General features: G+C 45.1%; 1 protein-coding gene across 3 annotated transcripts in view; it reads right to left on the bottom strand.

Annotated features, from left to right (window-relative positions):
• Btk29A (tyrosine-protein kinase Btk29A) overlaps positions 1-20,516 on the bottom strand; it is a 105,750-nt gene that overhangs the window by 74,343 nt on the left and 10,891 nt on the right. For 2 of the 3 annotated variants that reach the window (XM_018031382.2, XM_026816897.1), the window contains 2 exons: positions 19,833-20,100; positions 12,567-12,866 (listed from right to left, as the gene is read on the bottom strand). In XM_018031382.2, coding sequence (XP_017886871.1) covers positions 12,567-12,866; positions 19,833-20,100 — 568 coding nt within the window. The remainder of the gene's footprint in view (positions 1-12,566; positions 12,867-19,832; positions 20,101-20,516) is intronic. The other variant, XM_026816901.1, reaches the window with a different exon arrangement.

Here is a 20,516-nt window from a genome sequence, read left to right as displayed (position 1 = left end):
CGTTTTAGCACGTAGCTATTTATTATTAGCATTGTTCTTCCGACGTCTGATTTCTCTTTAATTATAGGAAATGCGTTTTTCTAAGGTACATAAACTTTTGGGATTGACTATATAGCCAATACATCCTTAAAAGGTGGAACATGCGGTAGACGATACGAAGAATGAATGCACGTTGCAACGATCGAGTAATGGAAGAGACGAAGCATCTTCGACGTTCCGTCGTCATTCCTGAGACGCGAAACGTCTCTGTAGTAATTATGATTAAAATGACGCTGTAAACTCGAAAATGATCATCCACTAGATGAGAGGACGAGGGACTGATACGAAGAAGGAAACGATATCGTGGAACTCGTTCGATTTATTCTATGCGACTATTCTTTCGTCGATTTCTCGCTCGAGTACCGCAGCAACCGACGCGACGTCGGGTTCATTTCCGTAATTGACGTTGCATAAAGTCCGCGAACCGAAGTTACATAACTTTCGAGGGCGACTCTCCTATTAACGAAGTCGTAATCGAGAAACGAGAACGACGAATATTCCTACCGCTATCGTTAAGGAGTCGTACACTCTGATCGAGTGGTGTAACGTTGGCGAACAAATTGCGGTACCGAGACGTTCCAACTAGTAGCTTAAAAATCGTGTACTGATCTCTCAATTAGTCTAAAGTTTGAGTCACGTAAGATCGTTACTCTATCAACGATTTTTTAAGTGTGCTTCAATTACTTTGAACGCACTTTAAAGAACATATTCTGAAAAGTGTAGAGTGAGTCAATGAGACTTGTCGTTTAAAACGATGCGGTCACTGATTTTATAAAATGCAAGGACGAGCTCGTTCAACGGCAACTTGCTTTAATAAAATCAAACGACTAATTATTATCATGTGTGATACTACACTTGACTCTCTGCATTTAACGTCAACGATGAGAGGCTACGATGAAGTGATCAGAGATTGTAATACGAAATAAGAATGAATATTTTCTTGAATTCGACCGGGAACAACATCGGCACGTGGACGACCAATGGGGTAATTAAATGATCAGGCTAGCTGGATTACTGTTTCCACCCAGTAATCGTAATCGCAACGCAAAGCAATTTAATAATTAATCCAACGTTTGGCGTTATCGTTTCATACTACCGCAGGTAACGCTTCGCCATTATATCGCTAACGTCAAATTACCGGGGAAATTATGCGCGGCCGGACGTTCTACAACGTATTCCTCGATTTATCATTATCATCTAGCCATCGACTTTTCCACGTAACGCTCTACCGGTCGATCCGCTCGTTATCGCGTTTCATCCATGGGTTAGAATATCCCCGGATAGAAACTCGTACGAAATGTTTTTGATCGATATTGGATAGAAGACTCGTAAAAAATTGAACTAGGAAAACGATCCATCGTGTCGTATTTTATTACGTTCGCTGTTGCACTGTGAACGTTGAAGTTTCGTAGCTTTTTTATAAGCGCTATTTATTTTACAGTTTGCCGAATTCTGCCGGAGCCTAACAAATTATCGGGTCGAAGAAATTTCTCTGGATCGAAATTCTCAAATGAAACGCGACGCTTGATCCGATTTGCTCGTACGCGAGTCCTTGGATCGAACGCGATCGTGTCGTCGTGGTATCACCGATAAGACATTTTTATTTGCATACTATTTAGCCGTAGTAGATATAATTTCGAACGTACCGAGCGTTTTAAAACGGTAGAATGAAATTAGCTGGAGAGTTCGATCTCGAAAAATAATGGGATGAGCCACCGATCGGTTCATTAAAGTCGAGGACCATCAGAATTAATTAACACGCGTCGCGCAAAAAGGCAACGCACCGCGGCTCGGAGTTCCGTCCACCGAGCGGTAATTTTTAATTAAATTAAAATTGAAATATTACGTCGAACGCGGGAAATTTCGTTTCGCTTCCGTTTCGTCGGGGCACGGATGGAGGGTCGGTGGTTCCGGTAAATAGCAGAGCCGGATAAAACGTTCCAGAAAAAGTTGTTCAAAACGATGTCAAGGTGCTTGTGAACGCGGAAAACGCTGGCGAAATGTCACGTCGCGGGATCTGGGTCACGGGTGCACGCACAAAAGCGACGAAAACCTCCTAATAACGCGTTTACGGCCGCTGAAAAAACGCCACAATGCCGAACGCGGTTTCCCCGCGACGAACCTTTCGAGGAACGATCGATCCGCGAGAACGATACCGGCACGTCCTTCGACTTCGCCCACGCCTACCATCGATACGAGTTGAAACGCCTCCGAAAAATGACGAAATTTCGTTTGGACCTTTCCGACGAGAATTCGCCGAGTGCACTCGCACCGAAGTTAACCCGTCGAAATCGACTCCAACTCTAATTTTCTCGCATTATTCTGGAGAACATCGACCATCACGCTTTTCACACCTTGAATTGTACAGAGATTTCATCGGGGTCGACAATTTGCCTGTAGCATTCAGCGTACAAATTGCCATTGTCTCGACACGACTCCGATTCCGGAATAATAAAGGGAACGTGCATCATAATTCTTTCCTCCGGATTTAGAGGCCAGAAAAACCGGAAGCTGGCGAATCTTTTCATCCAACGCTGGGATACGGAGAACCGACTCTTTGTTATTCACGGCGAGCTATCTTAATCGCGTCTTCCTCGCGGATTTTCATCGCGGTAAGCGGCTTTAACTTATTTGCCGACAACTCGAGGAGGGCGCGTCTTAATGGTCGCCTACGAAATTCGCCGGAAACGCTGTTCCACGGGCGAAACGATCTTCAGTGTTTTCAGGATCAGAACACGATTTAACATTAGATTTTTGTAGGAAATCAATGCAGTTCGGTTCATTAGTTGAACACAACGATCGATCATCGTGACGAAGATTGATTACGATCTTCGTGAACCGTTCCAGTACAGATGATCGATGAAGATAGTAGTTACAATTAGCATTAACTACTGGAGATATGATCGCGTCACGATGGGATCGTAATAGGATTACCATACGACTTTCTTCTTAACGCGTAGACGCGTAATATTTGTATTCCGTACCTCGTGGAAATTCGGACCTCGGCTGAAAGGAAAAGTTTCCTCGGGGAGCAATTAAAAAGTTCGGAACGAGTTGGCCCTTTGATCGATCGAGCACGGTTCCACGCATCGCGACCAATTTTATCTCATTACCGGTTACTTTGTCAGAACTCGGAGCTCTGTACGGCTGCCGCGGACCACTGCCTTCGGTAAAACTGCCGTCGTAACGCGAACAAAGTGGACCGTTGACAAATAATTGATGTCGCGCAGTAAAAATGGAATTTCTTGTTTAACGGAGAATGGTGAAAAGTGAGAAATCGTTGTAAATTGGGTGTCTCCGCATTCGATGAAAAATGCGGATCAGCCGTGCAGTTTGTTTTTGTCAATTTTAATGTTTGCGGCGATAACTCGAACGAGGATTTTCAGCTAAAAATACGAGCGATTTTTGCATGGCTAACGAACGCGGCAAAAATCGGGACAGTGTTTCGCGAGCAAATAACCGAGCGAGAGGGAAACGTTTCTGCTGCACGCCGGCCGCGGCAGCCTATTAAGCTGACCTTCTTCTCGGCGCGAGGGAAACACGACTCACGGCGAGCACCGCCGCCGGTAGGACCTCTTCAAGACGGTTTTCAGGAAAGAGAAACTACTCAAAGACTGGAACGAGACGTTCTCGTCGGTTCTCTGGAAATGATAGAGGCAAGCGCACACACGCGGCGATTTAACTGGGAACACCTTTTCCGTTGCGAGAATCCGGCCGGATGAAACTTTCAAAATTCTGGCTAAAGATCCACACTTGCTGTGAGACCCGGGTGTTCCAAATAATAACTGGGAGGTATTTGCTCGAGTCCCGGGGATTTGCTCGACGTTTGATACGGTCTCTTTGCAAATCAGTTCCGCGTGACTTTAGTTTCAGACGTTACAACTTCGTTTGGTAACGAGTCGTGTAAAATATCTCGTGACGCACGACGAATGAAGATTACTGAACAAATCCTGATCGGTAAGTCGAGATAAAATACATGTTCAATGGCAATCGCGTCGCAAGAGCCCTTTGCGCGAAATCTGGGAACGCGTGAACACGACGGGCCTGTCCCGCGAGATACTCCGTCGGCGAACAAACGACGGTCCGTGAGGAGACCACCGGCTCGAATTAACGCGAGGCGTTTAACGACGCGACGAATCATCTGGCAAGGGCGAGGAAGAAAAGGGGCGGGTGGAGATCGCGCTCGGAGCGAGCGTCGAGAGTCATTATAATTTCGTCGGTTTCTGCTGGCGGCTGTCGCGCCTCGTCGGCATCGCTCAAACAAACTCGTTAATTGCATCCTCCGCGCGTTAATATAACGGAACTGTGTCAGGTTGGCTGATGCGCGAATTAAAAATTGCTAACGTGAAAGAAGAGACCCCCGGGTAGGGCGATCCTCTTCTCGAGTAATCAACGTTTCGAATCAAAAAGTTTCGTGAGACGGTCGCGCGATAGCCGAAAAGGGACGAGTACGTCGTTTTTCTTTGCAAACCCTCGTTATGGGATTTTCAAGGAAACGTTTCCCAGAGACTGCTCATCCGCGTCCAACAGATTTCAAGGGTTTGACGGCGATGGGTCTTCGCCCAGAAACCGTTGAGCAACGTGACCGTTAAGAGGATTTCAACTTAATTTCGACGATGATAAAAAATGGTAACGGAGAAAACGCGGTAACAAATTTTCATCTCGTTCGGCGAGGCTCTAGTAGCGTCAATGAATTTTCCTTATAATCCGTAGTAATGTAATACCAGCTGCGCGCGTATGTAATTTCACCGATAACGTACTGTTCTAATTAAAGAGTCCCTACGTACTCCGCCAGAGTTGAGAAATTGCGATTTTAGCATATGCGTTTGAAATGAGAAATTTAGATCTATATATGCTCCATTGCGATCGATGTTACGCCGGTGTTTAATTACGAACGTGCCACGAGAAAAATCAGGATTTTCCGCGAATCTAAAACCCGGCTCAACGCGTGTGCGCGCAACGTAACGGGAACAATACTAAGTTCTATACGGAGGAAACAGGCAAGTCAGAGATCGATTACGAGAGCCGAATATGGAAGCGTGGAAAACGCGAACAAGTACTGGATGAGTGAGGAACAAAAAACATCGACATAGCGAGGAACGCGAAGGAACAGAGGACGACAGGATGAGACTACAAAACATTTTTTAGGGACGAGATAATGAAAAGATAATAGATCGGTTAAGAAGACCGGGAAAAAAGTGGGAAGAGCAAAGAGTAGTGACGTGATAGCATTAAACCAAAGATAAAAAATAGATCCGCAAAATTTGCGCTTCGCATTTACTTGGAATTAGGTAACGTAGCTAAGGAATACGTGCCGTAGTTTTAACGAACCTTAATGAATCGAGAAAAAAAACCAGACATCGAATTATACCGCGACAAATTCTATTTAACCGTGGGTTCTCGCAACCCCGACTCGCGTGATTCATGAATTATGAACAAACTCGAAGCGACAGTTGCATCAATGCGAGAGCCATCGATGCACCGGCGTGCACGCGGTAATGGTAACGAGATTTCCCCCGACAAAGAGAATAAAGGTTCGTCGGAAGGGAAACGCCGCCGGATAGAAGCGTAAATGCTCTGCGGATCGCTACGATACGTCCGCGTCGAAAACGGACCTAGTAATTAATGCTCGTCGTTGAATTACGCTATTTGCGATTCTTACCTTTTCAACCCTGTTTCTATCAACGATTCGAATGGCAAATATCAAAGATATCAACATATTTTTTATGTCTATCGAAATGAAAACGATCGATTTCGTCTCTATTACGTCGTTAACGATGAGACGGCACGTTGGATTGGACGAAACACTGCGGGACCGCGTTTGTAGAAACTTAGCCTGATTTTTCGTTTCTCATTATATAGCACGGATTTAACGGGAACGGTTCTCATGGTCGAAGGGTCGTCGAGAAACCGGATGAAAAGGAAGAGGGTCAATGGTAAAACATGATATTCGACTCCCTCGACGAAAATTAACCTGGCCACGTCGCGACACTCGCCTCGATGGTTCTTCCTTTGACCGGTTCGAGCGTTCCTAAAACGTTCGACCCTTTGTACGCGCGGAAACACGGTGAACCCTTTGTCGTCGAACGTAAAGACCATGTCGGGAAACATTAGCATCGGTTTGCTTCGATTAATCACTGAAACCGTTCCCGAATAAACTACGTCCGTCGGACCAAAGACATAATTAAAATTGTTCGGTTTAATGGAATAACGAGCGCACGAGGCAAAAATTCCGACCATTTAATTCAATTAAAGTCAACATCGCCCGATAGAAACTAAAATTGCAGACGATGTTTCTATTGACAATATTTTGATGGGAAAATCAAAAAGCTCGGACACCAATCAGTCTCCACGGGGCAGGAGTGATTCAATTAAAATTTTCGAAATTACTCCGGTTTCCCTGGAGCAAGATGAAGCGTAATACGAAAGCAGATCCGCGCGCGTTACTTCCCAACAGGGTAGACATGCATTTATGTATGCAATAGCGGGTGTTCCGTGTGCCTGTAGCGCCCCGACGCCCTAATACGCTGTTATAATTTATAGCAGCCTCCTGCTCGCTTTCGGATACATCATCATCGTGCGCGGGCTGCAATATTGATCAGCCGGAGAACGAGTGCCACCGTACCTGAATCGATCTCTCCTTCTCCGCGTCGCGCGAAAAATTCACTCGATGGTTCCCATCGTTTAAGAACTGAACCGGCCAATCGACGATCTTACAGAACGACGAAAGAACAAATGGGAGGTGGAAGTTTACCGAGCGTAGATCAGCTATTATCGGTGATCGCGAGTTTGACCGTTTGAAATATTAGAGATCGGTGGAACGGGAAGATCCTGGGACAAATTGCGTCCGTTAGTGGACAGAATTTCGACCATTAAAGATTAGAACCCGACGAAGATTAACGAACGGGCTCGGATTTATTTGCCCACGAGATCTACTCATCGCAATATCCTGTTCGACAAAAACCGGAATTATCCCAGAGCATTATTCCGGTAATCCTTTGATCCGTAAAACCGAAACACTCGGCTCCCTCGATCTGAATTTCAATAGCCTTGCGATCGATGGGGAAGAAAAAAAAAATGGGAATAAAGCAGGCGCGATTGCCTCCGCATAAATACCTCGACGACTCATCGATAGAAATTTCATGGATTTACGACACGGTGAAATAACCACGCCACGGTGAACCGATGCGATATTCAAAAAGATAACAATTTCCCGATGGAGTGCTGCGAATCAAATCCCGAGGGGAAACGTTATCTGTCCGAGAATTTTCAGTGTTTGTTACAACGGATTTACGATACCGTCGTTCGGATTCCAGCGTGTCCAATTAATTAACTGTTTTGAAAAAAGGAAACGTATCCGTTTAATTTAATGTCGGTCAATCGCCGTTTGTTACTACGGCTGGAACGACGTTTCCATATCCGGAATAAGCAGCGAATCGACCGTTTCAACGAAATGAAGAACGTATCTATGATTCGTGGTGAAACCCAAGTCCAATCGTTAGAAAAGGAAACTTAAAATGATGCACAGCTATGACGCACGATGCTTTCGATCACCGGGAAACGCACTTCTCCTCCATTAATCCTCGTTGCAAAGCAACGCGGTTCCAGATCAAATGTACCGTGAATCTGGATAGAAGCCGGTACCAGGGATAGATTCTTCGCCGGAAGAGGATGCGACGTCGGGAATGAGCGAAGAGCGTGGACGAGGGGGGCTCGATCTAGGCCATCTCTGTCCGCTAATGGATTACCAAGGCGCTCGATAGCAATTAGGATGATATCGACGGGCCGCGCGAAACGGACGAAAGGAAAACTTCCGGATAATTGGCGCGCGCGAACATCGAAGCCTTCCTTTCACGCCGAATTACTCGGCCCGCGCATCCCCGAATATTAAGACTCGAGACGATTCTATGAAAATATTTTGTCTCCCACGGAACTCGGGACGAATTTATAATTGACAAGTCTATCGAAAACAAAGCGTCGACTAGGTAGCTTTGCGATCAAAAGAAACGGTTTCTCTAAAAAATACAGAATTTCACGTTATAAAGACGAAGCATCCCGAGTTTCATTTATCGTCAGTTCACTGAACGTATAATTTATCGAATAATTTTATTGTCTCGTTATTGAAAAATCTGTTTGTTCCAATTTTATTCGATCATTCGGCTGATCGCGTTACCATCGTGTCCTCTCGCTTCCTCGCGATGGTTCGCAACTTCTGCTCCGGTATCTCCATTAATTTTCCAATTATCGTCTAAATTATTCATACGCGGCATGGATTTTTCAAAAATAATAGAACGCAAATGAATTGATAGAATATTCTTGTTAATTGAAATGAACGGACGGGAAATATTATCAATGGGCTTGGCTTGACTCGTTACACTTTTCACACCTTTAACTCGATCATCGATATACGCGTATCCGGCCTTTGAGCCTCGGCAGAGAACCGGATATGGTGCGTACTGACCCGTCAACGTCTAGCCAATTAGACTGGACGCCTAGCCTCCGCACGACAAACGCTGACCCGACGGTTCCCTTCCGGTTCTATCGTTCAACGAGAATCCCAGTCGACCAGCGCGAACTATATCTCCCGTTGCTTCAATTCGATTATCGCAGATCAATAAGTTTCCATAGATAAGGACGCCTAATTAAGATAAGACTAAATACGTTTGTCTACGCGTACAATACCATTTTTAAACATATCTCTATCCATCATGATCGTCGTACAAAATTATTTAATGAGAGATTTGTTGTCGGACTTCACGATGAAAGCAATCACAATTTTAAGACTGTCCATCGAAGGTTAATTAGTCTACATAAAATCTTATCGAGCTTTTCTGCATGCACGTACCATCGCGTCGTTTAAAGAGCCAGTGTCGAATATCGATTCGCCGTTATCTATGTCGGACAAAAAAGCACTTACGGTGGAGTCGACCGGCTTACCGTCGAATGAAATTTCATGAACCTTACGTGGAACGTATAAGGAAAAACGATTTACATTGCCGATCCAATTGAACCGGATCAACTTTTATTCGATTCTCTCTGGCGATGATCAATTTCAACCGGTATCGTTACTTCGCAACGAACGAGGGATCGCACGAGTCATCTGACAAAAATATGGGTAAATTCGCCTTTTGCGCGAAGATCTGCATATTAATAACGTCGTGGAACGATGGCTTCCTTAATCAGGGAGGATCGTACGGTAATGCTACTCGAACGAAGAGAAAACTCTACCATCGTTCTATTCGCGCGTGCAAGAACTATGGGAAATGAATCGAACCAAAAAGGGTAGAGCGGTGCGAACTTTAAATCGTGCACCGAGCACTCGTACGAGGGGAATCGATTACCATTTAAATGGAGTGTGACCGAGCCCTGACTAGATCGTGGCCGTCACCACGAATCGATTCTTAAACTCACTGGAAAATGTAACCGTGCGTCGCGTACACCACGCATGCAAATGAGCCGACTCGAACTCTCAGCTCTGCGTTCGAAAATCCGAGAAACGAAAGTTTGTTTGGTACCAGGAATGATCGTTTATCAAATACTCGGAGGAGGTAGCAACTTTTTCCATCGGCTCCACTTCAGATCCGGAACTTCCACTGAACTTGCTTGTCCAAACACTGCTCGCCGATTATTTCGCATCGGCCTACCTGCGCTAATACCATCCGAAACTCGTGGCTTTCGAAATTCCCCGAGTAGCATCGTTGCCCGAATTCTGCGTTTTGTTTCGCCGGAACGGGAATTGCAATTTAAGCGATAGATATAACTGCTCTGTACTCGGCTTAATTGCTTCGAAATATACGCATACGTAAAACTCGCACGACAATCGAAATAAATACGTTTAATCGTTTGCGAGCTTTTAAAAACTGCAGGAATCCATCCTATAATCATTCCAATAGAAATACCGGTAAATGAATAAAGGCAATCTGTACGAAACGACACGATTCGTTGAAAAATATTTTCTATGAATTTCGTATTTAATGGAGTTCACTGAAATAATGCATCCTCGTACGATTATTCGTTCTCGCAAGCATTTTTGAGCAACTAAAAATTACCACGTATCCATCCTACATATATATTTAGTTTGGAAAAAGAAAACAATTTTACTAAGTGGGTCAGAGATAACCGCGTTAAAATTAGATTCGACCGTAACCGTGACGGAGTGTTTGTTAGATTCACACGTTGGTGAGTCGGGGAAGGGCAATCCTATTGATTTCGCCAGTGACAAGCAAGTTTCCACCCTGTCACTATCGTCTACCGCCGTTGTCACCTACTTTGACGTTAGCTACTATCAAAGTGAGGAACACGCCTTCGAGTTCCCGGCAAAAGTTTCGGATCGGCAACTTTGAAGACCTATGCGTGTCGCTTCGAATCGACTTGAAATCTTCACCGAAATTGCTCAATGATCTTTATGCAAAATAAAACGTTTATTGCAGCCAATCGTACGTATATTTTCATACGAGAGAAGCATAACGGATCACGCGAGTCCAAGAACACTGACACCGGCATTAATTTCATTAGACCGATTCACGAGCGCTAATGCTACAAACCGTGCAACTTCTAAGACACGACTATAGTTACGAACTCGTTTGCGGGAGCGACTCGAGGAAAATAATAATCGGATGAAATATTCTTCGGAACCGGAACAGCTGCACGCCGTGAGATAGAAGCTCTTTGCACGTTCGAGCAAACTCAAAAATGGAATTGGAGCAAAAGCGAGATGGTATTATACGATTCACTCCGTTAACTTTCAACGACTAGCGTTTCAGGCTTAACAGTTTCTTCAATTTGCAACATCTATCGACGTGCAAAGTTCGTTCCGTCAGTTTTCATACAAAAATTATGACGAAACTTCCAATAAACAGTTTCGTTTCGCAGATTAAACGATCTGCCCGTCGACGTTCTAGCGAAGCTTCGATCTTGCTCCGAAACTAATTGTTCAGTCGAGGTAGCAGAGAGATAGGCTGCGAGGAAATATGTTTAGTCGCGTGGACAAAGGTGTCGGATGCAGGAGAAAACGAAGGAAAAGGAAAGGAAACGTGACACATAGGACTCGATGTATCGGACGGGTCGATACGCGATGACGGAGAAGGAAAAATAGAATATGAAGAGCCGCGTCAAATGGGTCGATGCACAATGAACAACATAAAGAGCGGGACACAGAGAATGCTATCGCTGTGCGTTGACCCGTTTAACTGCTCCCGTCGAATTTCATCCCTTGTTTCGTGCACCCCCTTACCCCGGCACCCATTCATCCTTGGAGATTCCAGAAATCTGCAGAGGATGTGATTGGAAACAGAAGATAACAATGTGGCCGAACGAACCTCTTTTTGCGAAAGGAGGAACGGACGTTTGGCTTTTGGTTGGGAAATGCACAACTCGTTAATTTTACATGACCGCAAAAAGTCGTGGAGAATATTTTGAGGGAACTAATTTCGATGGCAGTGATAACTGATATTTGGAACGGCAGGATCCAAGTAATGCGATTTACGAGTTGTTTCTGTCCGACCGTCGATTCTCCGGGGACTGATTGGAATTTCGAAGCCACTAGAGGGAACCTAATGGAATCCGACATTAACGTCCGGCTGGACGTTTACGGAGGAGTTTGTCTCGGCAACTTACTGCGGTTACTAGCTAATATTTAAATGGAGAGGCGAGCTCGATGCAGAAGCGAACATCGAAAGAAGCTAGGCCGCGGATTAAACGAAAAACTCGATGAATTTAACATTCGAAGCAGCTCGGGGATTAATTAACTCCGACCACTGGTTGTACACGTCGTTTTAACGTTTCCTTGAGGAAAGCGTGGCGCGGTACAAGAAGTCAGAGAAAACCAAAGAGGAACGACTTCTCGTTAGTGTCGCGAAATATTTTCGCCAAACTTGAAAAAAACTGTGGCAACTTTGTCGGAGGATTCTTAAAACGCGAGATTCGTGTCACACATTCGCTGTCTGTAAAAAGGGGGAACGGTCGACGTGTCAGAGAAACGTTCGTTTAAAGTTTGTTCATCTTTTTACCGCGGCCACGCGATAGTTCCGTGTTTCTTTAAAAATGGAGATCTTGGCAAACGTCGCGTCGCATGAGCGAGAGCAGAAGAGCTCGTTTAAAACGTGCCACCACCAACCTTTCGACTTCAGTCACAGTTTCTTGCGACCGCGGCTTCAGTAATTCCCGATCGATCGTTCCCTTCAACGTTTCCTTCGGTTTTTCATCGACGATATTACCGAGACGAAAGAAGGGAATCGTTTATCATACGAACACAGTTAATAAATGAGCGAGCCGTAGACTTGATACACGTTGCAAATGAAAATTTTGCCAGTGAAGAGCATCTCGTGCATCGTTCCAACATTGGAATACGCATTCGACTTTACCCTCGAGTTTTAAGACAACATTTATAATTTCTGCAGACTCAGTACTCTTATGAGCGGAGTCCAATAATTAGTTGCAACCGTCGTAACTTCTGAACAGAGTATGTATCCTCCGTACAAAAACTTATCGTACAAAAAGAGATGGAAGGATGTCGAGTTGGTACTCACCGATCGTTGAGCGGGCCTGCGAATGAACGATGGGGTTGTTGTTCGCCTCGGAGTTGGTCGTCTGCGGTCGATCGGTTATGGCGGCAGTGGTGGTGGCGGCGATGGTGCTTCCGGCGGCAGAGGTGAAACTCGAAGTGGACGTCGAGGACGGGTTCGTTGCGTTTAACGGCTTAGAGGACCAGGAGCTGCAAGTGTCGCAGCCCTCCGCTGAACGTGTCGACAAGCGGCAGCAGGACCACCGCTTACCACTCCACAGTCCCGCGTGGTAACGACCGCTCAGACCCGGGTTCTCGCTGCACACTGCGACACGACAACGCCCCGTCGCCAATTAATTATTAGTTCGATGCACATGACACCTATAGTTTTAGTTTTTCAATTGCTATTTTCCAGCCGAGATCCATCGTGCTCTCTTTTATTGCCAATTTGGGACAATTTATATTCACCCAAATCTTATGACAAAAACGTTCTTAAGAACAGAGCTCGGTCAGCTTTAGAAGCAGGTCATAGGTTTTTTGGCGACCAAAGTCGACAAAAGGTGAATATTGAAGGTTCGTTCGAAAATAGCGACTTATTGCATGCAAGAATTGTAATCATCTTTGGGCGAATCTAATACAAAGGTCGGAGGAACGAAACTCTGTATCTTTCTCGAAGCAACGGTCGAACGGTCCACCGACCATTAGCCGCGAACAGGAGAGGTAAAAAAATATCGAAGCGCCATTCGTTTCCGGAACAACATTCAATTTACTTGCGACAAGCTTTTACGGGCGGTGTATTTATTTGACAAATTATCTATTGTTCCCATGAAATATCATCCATCGAACGTGAAATTCGTAGAAAATAGTTGTGCCACATTTTTCACGCTTTTTACTGGCCACGTGCACCGATCATACATACGACTTTTGTCCGAGTACGTTTTCTGAACCAACTTTTCCCCGCCCGGAGTAAAAACCGACGGAAAAATTTTTCCTCGTTTCACCGCGAGCTCTCGCACATTTTTTCCCGTTGCAACTACGACATTCCCGAAGCGGATTCGGGAACTGTGGAAGTTGGCAACGCTAGTAAATAACAGAAATGTTGGTCAAAGCTCTCGGCAATTTTTTTACATAATTTCATAGTAATTGCAAGTTCTCGTCGGAATCGGAAAGCCGTCGGTATTGTGTATTGACAGACCGGCGGTGTTTTTCCGTTGACGGTGTAACAGAAATTTAGGAGAAAACGAAGTTCACGATCTCCACTCGAAATCTGCAGATTCATTCCGCGTCGCGTGGTTGTTACGAGGAGGCATCGCGCATAAGAAACCCCAGTCCAATTTTCGTCCGCGGGACAGGAGGTCAAGAGGAACGATAGAGCACGTAACGAGAAGGCTAAAAATTAATTAATCCGAGTAGCTCGTTAAAACGCGATCCGCGGTACAAGAAACTATAATAATCGTGGTATTGCTATTAGTTCCCTGGCCCTGTTTCAAACCAAGAACCAACTTTCTGAGGGAACGAATAATTAAAGTCGAACACCGCCGCGATACGTGTTGTGTATTTGGTACCTCCGGGGTAGCTTTTACTATAGGGAGGGAGAATCTTGGCCAGGGTTCGGCCCGACCGTTGTCAGAAGCGACGTAGCAAGGGGCATAATTTAATTAATGCTTTCAGAGCAAACAATACCTCTCCGGTTTATAATTCAACAGCGGGGACATGCAAACGAGGAGACGTACCGTAAAATGTTAATACGATCGAGTGATCGAAGGGAAAGACGTAATAAATTGGCCGACCAATGAGTCGACGTGCAATTTCTACGATCTGAATCGTCCTCGAGGAAATTGCAAATTTGCATGTATAAAAACGAAAGAACTTGTCGAGAAAAGCGTGCGAGGCTTTGACGAGGCGGACGTCTCACGGTAGACCGGAAAAACGTTTCGCATCCGCCCTCGAGAACGAGGGAGAAGTGGTCGCTCCTTGCGACACGTGAAAGCCTATTCACGGGCTTCTTGCGCCCGTCAACGATCGTCTTCAAGAGAATGCAACGTTTCGAACGTACGAAACTCGCGTGGGTCGGCGACCCGGACGGAATTGATATCGTCGAAAGAGGTGAAACAAGTTCGAGGGGTGGTTCGTTTCGTTTCGAATTATTCCTCAGTGCACAATTGAATCCGTGGGATATTTTGCAGACGAGGTTTCCCGATGATGAAAACCAGAGAACCGTACTCGTTAAAAAATTGGTAATTTAATTCCGCGCATTTAAATCGAATATCCTGAATAATTGTACGACCGCGGAGACTGGGTCTTTCGTTGTTTTCGTCACAGAATCGAGTCGTGAAACTGTTGGAAAATACGATAACGTACAAAAGTATGTGAAACACATGTATGTCTTTAAATGACTCGTAAAATCCAAGTTCGATCCGAACTGTAAAACCAGCCTGTTTACCGTGGTCAAAGGCGATCCGGAAGTAAGGTGTTTACAAGGAACTCGGTCCGAGACCACGGATCGACGCAATTAATCTTTATTAACTCCCACTTCTCCGGAAACTCTCTCCGACGCCGGTATGCATATGCATTCGTTGGCCGTGTTCGCAAAAAACGAAGGGACGAGGGAAAAGAGAGTGAGAGAAGAGGGAGTTCCAGCAGTTTAAAGGCCTCGATCGATATCACGGCCCGGAGCAATTTGTCGGCGGAGACAATATCGATGAGAAACTATTGTACACGACAGCCTCGAGCCTACGAAAGTGCAAAGTAGTCTAGTTCTGCTTATTCCTCCTTTATCCCGGCCTCCCTCTCTAATTATCCTCGTTTCCCGTCTGGCTCCCGACTTTTCCACTCCTCCTCCCCGACCACCCGTTCTCTCGATTTCCTTTTTTTTCACCCTCAATTCCGGAACGTCGGCCGAAATCTCGACGGATATCACGTAATTAATCGCCTCATTAACATCCGTGGATCAGCGAATTTTTCCACGGTCGAGAGTATCTCCACTCTCCAACTTTTTTCAAATTACGTAAGAGCGTCTCTTAACGTACGGGAATCGTGGCTAAGAAATATTTTTAATTGATCTGACGCGTCTAAAAATTCTCGTCGACCCGCGCAGAAGAGATTTTGGTTCAAATTAATTGTACGCGTTACACGAGAAAACGATGGGATAAAAATGTTGGTACGAAATTATAAACGTAGACTACGGCGAGACGCCGCCGAGTCGAAAAGGTTTCTGATCGATTCGAACCGCCTCAAGATTCTACTCACTTTGTATGTCGAGAAGAACGTTTTTCTTCGAGCGAAACGTTACGCGATGATAAAACGTTAGGTGTTTTGGTAAGAGCGTGTTCGTTTTCAGAGACGTTTGATGGTTTTTCTAGAGAAGTAATGGTTCACTGGGTAGGGAAAGCATGAATGATTCCGTTCGGCAAAAAGGTGCAACTGTAGGTACGTTGCAACCACATCGTTGGCCACGAGGAAAAACGAGACGGTCGGAACTTGGATCTTGATGCACGCGGTTTGCTGTTTCAACTTCTGTTGCTGTGCGCGTGACGCGAGCAAGACTCGATTTTGCCTCGGGACTCATTTCTTTGAAACGCCAAGTGCGTTAAAGCGGTAGGACGGTTTGGAATCGATGAAAAATGGAGCGTACAAAAATTTATTATACCCGTGTCGAGGTAAAAAATACGTTTCGCGAGGAAACTTATCTTCAGCGAAACCTTTTTTATCCAGGATTATATTTCTCGCTGTATCTCAAAGACTTGGACCCGTTATTTGAAAGTATCCGGTGTAACCGAAAGATGTACGAACCCGATAGTTCAGAGCTCAAACACCAATTTCGGCTATTTACGACCGATACCTTTTTCCGAAGGTCTCGAAAAAGGAGAAGCCGATACCGCCAACGAATCGACGACCATCGAATCGAATGAAATAAAACGAAACATCGAATTTGATACGTGAACCGTACAAAATATCCCCAATTTTATGCAGAAATTTCGAAACAGATTTTTTAATTGAAAAATGAAAATTTGACGATAGCTAACGAGATAAGTTTTGATGGACGCGTCGAAAAACTAAAGAATTCGATTTCCCGTGGCGTTCCGTCGAACAATAACGGGTCCTCGGATCTCTCGAAAACTCGGTGAAAAAAGTTCAACCATCACGGCGACAAATCAATCGACCCAGGAATCGAGATACCCCGCCGATGTCATATCGCATCTTATCATCTGTGATGCCACTTTCGCCTATGAATCACTCTCCATCGACAGAAAGACCGATACCTTTTTCGAGCAGACGCATTTTTATAGAAATTGCTCGAAAGTAAATCTGCATCGTTCCTATCGTTGAGAAATTGTCATTTAGAATCGACAACCAAACCGCGAATTTCTACGTAAAATATTTCGGATCTCTGCCTATTTAATACATTTTTACGCACTGACGATCAGCGCGTCCGTGACTCTTATAAATGCATAGACGATCGAGGATTAAACGTGGTGCAACAATCGAAAGCGTCGTAATTAAAGATTTCTGATCTGAAGTTTTCTCGTAAAATTGATCGAAGCGAACTCAGAGCAAAGAATGATTATTCATTTTCGAACAGTTCCGTAAGTCCCTTATCTCCTGAACCCGAGCCGTCCGCATATAAATCGTCAAACGAAGGAACATCTATATCAGCGATCTTTGATTTCCTTTGGGAACCCACGTTAAGCAGATACGTAGTTTTTACCTGTTTCGGCACAAAGGTCCGAGACCTCGACTTTGTTCGGACCGTCATTTATTGGCCGAGTTCCGTTTCAACGACAGTTAAATCGCGCCGCGAATACATCTTCGGAGTCGATGAATAGAAAGTTCGAACGCCATGTATCACGGACAAAAGCTAAGAAACTCCGGGAACTTTGTACTTTATCGCGTAATTTCACCGAGAATTTTTACCCCTCGACCAACGTAATCTCGCGTGTAAACTTCTTCCGATAAAGCAGGCCAACAGTTTTACAAGTAACATCGTAATCAAAGTGAGAATTTTCAAATCGTTTGCAGTATCAGTCGGCAAAAAATTTTCCCGTATCATTTGAGCAGTGCGACGGAAACTTCGGTGTACGTCCCTTATCGATACGTCGAATCGGTCTGATCATAATTCGCATTTCCCGAATTCTCGCACAATCATAATAATTTCTATTTTAATTTTAAAATTTTCCTGCGTTCACCACTCTTCATTCCTCGCGTACTTTCATCTAATTTGATCGTATCGCACGAAAATGGGTTCCGGAACGCGAACGAGCGAGCGCAGGTGTTATTATCAATGGTTTCTGTTATCTTGCGCCGGATGAACTTGGTTCAATGCGGATCGGGGCATCCAATTCGTTTGAGTGTTCCCGCGTGATGGAAAATAGAGGGAAATCGTGGAAAGCCATGAGGCCCTTCAAAGGCGTCCAAAGCGTTACGCATCGATTTTGATGAAACTTCATACATCGAATAACCGAGAAATATTTGACCCGCTTCGCTCCTATCCGTAGAGACTCGACAGTTTATCGGAGGATACAGAAAATCGATTGCAAGTGTAAGTTCTATTCAAAATATTTGTCTAACCCGCAATGGTTTTTAATCTCTATTAAATAAACGTTTATGTAGTAATTCGTGAGCGTACGTCGTCCTCTTTTGATCAGCGACAAATCGAACGAATCTCACCCTCCTTTTCTACTCAAAAAGACCGTCGAGCATACCAAAACTCGACTGAATTAAACGCTATAAACGATCTCCTGTCCTGCAATTACCGAAGCTGATTTTTACTCGAATTATCTCTCGACGAGAGAGTGCTGCAAATAATTATTTCATTATCGTAAATTATTCCGTAATCGACGATTCGAGGATCGGGTATTGTAATCGTTCGCAACGTTTCGTCGAGCCGAACGACAAGTTATCGACGCGATGCTCGAGTTCACATAAATCTGTGTGAAGTGCACGATAATGACGTGTTATTTACGCGAAACCTATCGGCACTTTTACCCGAGAAATCAATGATTCCGAAATACACGCGAACGTACACGCTGTCCCAGTGGTTCACGATCAGACCGATTCGATGCATTTACAAGAGAATGGAATCTACAGAAATGCTGCGTACGAGTCGAGACATTTTCTCAACTAATGTCGGGAATATACTATTTTACATAAAACTCGGTCTATTTACGACGAATGCTACGAGAATGTGTACGGGCAGAAAGGAACACCTGCCAAATTAACTCGATTGAAACGGCAGCGATTAAAAGCAGAGGATTTCGTCTGTGTATCACGGCTAAGCAGAATATAATACAATATACGGTTGAAACAAAGCGTTTCCGTTGTGTTTCAAGCCTGGAGGACCGAACGCAAAAGATAACTGGCACGTTATCGCGGTGAAACGTAGAAGCGGTGATGCTTGAAACAGCGAAACTGAAAAGTTGCTGGAAACATAACAAGACGGTAGGAAAAGGAAACGAAATTTTTCGCCGCGACGCACACCGCGCGTTCTACGTATCTCTCTCTCTTTTTTCCCAGCTGGAGAGTAGGAACAATTTAAAGAAGCCTTTAATGAACGCTGGGTCGAAAGAACAGTGGCCTTGAGGAACGAGCATGAGCCCGGGGGACTGAACGAAACTGCTTCAGATTTACGGCTCGAAATGAATTACAATGCTTAACGACGTGGCTCCGCTGCCTATTAAGAAAAACCGAGCATCTCTCCGTATATCTGGGTCACACGCTTATTATCGCGAGACAACGAGCGTAAAGAAAACTCCGCGACGTACGACTTCAATTTGCAATTTACCTGAAATATATATATATATATATATATTTCAGCTTTATTGTATTCCGCGAATCGTGACTAGCATAAAGCCAGGATTCTCTGTCCTAACGAGCTACCGAAAGCTAAGGCTAATTGCCGTGACCGATTAAAATTTACTAAAAAGGCGAATAATAAATGCTACCGTTAAAGGAATGGAAATTCATCCGAGAGCTACGAGAATGCTGATTTGATACGTTTGTAGAAAGAATGTATGAGTAAAAATAGAATGCAATATTCAACGGCAAAAGATATAAATGCAAGATGCAACGTTCAAAAATGTGTAAAATATTCGTTTTCATTTTTTGAATCGACATCGTAAAATTTGTTGTTTTACATAAAAATCCCGCGGCCTAGTCAGATGTTCGAGTGTGCCCGAATATTAACGTGAGTACGTAACGTGACGGTGTGACGATAGAACCTCGAGAACTTAAGAATACGGAATGGAAGAAGACGTAAGACGAGGGAAAATAAAGGAAAGAAAAGAGAACTCACCAGCACGGATGGCACGGATCCACTCGGCGCGGTCCTGCTCGCGGGCTGCGAGAAGGTAGAGCGTGTACTCTTGGCCGGCTTCCCGATAGCCCACCTGGAAGGGTAGCCCAGGTGGTATACCACCCCCGCCGCCGCCGCCGCCTGTTCCTGCCTCGCTGCCTGCCACGTCGCTGCCGACGCCGCCGACGCCGCCGGCGTTGCTCCCGAGGCTCGCCGTCTCAACCACGTGGACGCTCTCGACCGCGATTCTACCTCGTTCCTTGCGCCGCTACGAACAGAAATCCCCGTGGTCCCCTCGTTATCCGGGAAGAACAGATAAGAAGAAAATAAAGAATGACGAGACGGGGAGCAGCGTGGCTGCGGGCAGGGAACACGCTTCCTCCGGAGAATCTTTCCGCCTCGCGAACGGAGACTTCGCGGAATCTAAAATATTTATCTCGAGTCAGACCGATGGACGTGAAACGTCGTTTCATCTCAAAACGAATTGGACAGCGGTCGAGCGAATGCGCTCGGAATGACACGATGAAATTCTGAACGCATGTTTAATCATCTTAAAACGTGCAGATCTGACTGAAAGATGATTGCGCGAAAGTACGTCTGCCGCGGGTGTCGAGAAAACGACGTCTGATACGCGGCAGCAGCAGCAGCCCGTGAGTCGGCGGGTGGTAGAAAGAGTTAATTGCA

The sequence above is a fragment of the Ceratina calcarata genome, unplaced genomic scaffold (genome assembly GCF_001652005.2).
Source record: "Ceratina calcarata isolate Rehan_Ccalc_2016 unplaced genomic scaffold, ASM165200v1 scaffold551.2, whole genome shotgun sequence".
NCBI lineage: Eukaryota > Metazoa > Arthropoda > Insecta > Hymenoptera > Apidae > Ceratina > Ceratina calcarata.
The sequence above is the reverse complement of the archived record's forward strand: the minus strand, read 5'-3'. Positions and strand labels throughout refer to the sequence as shown.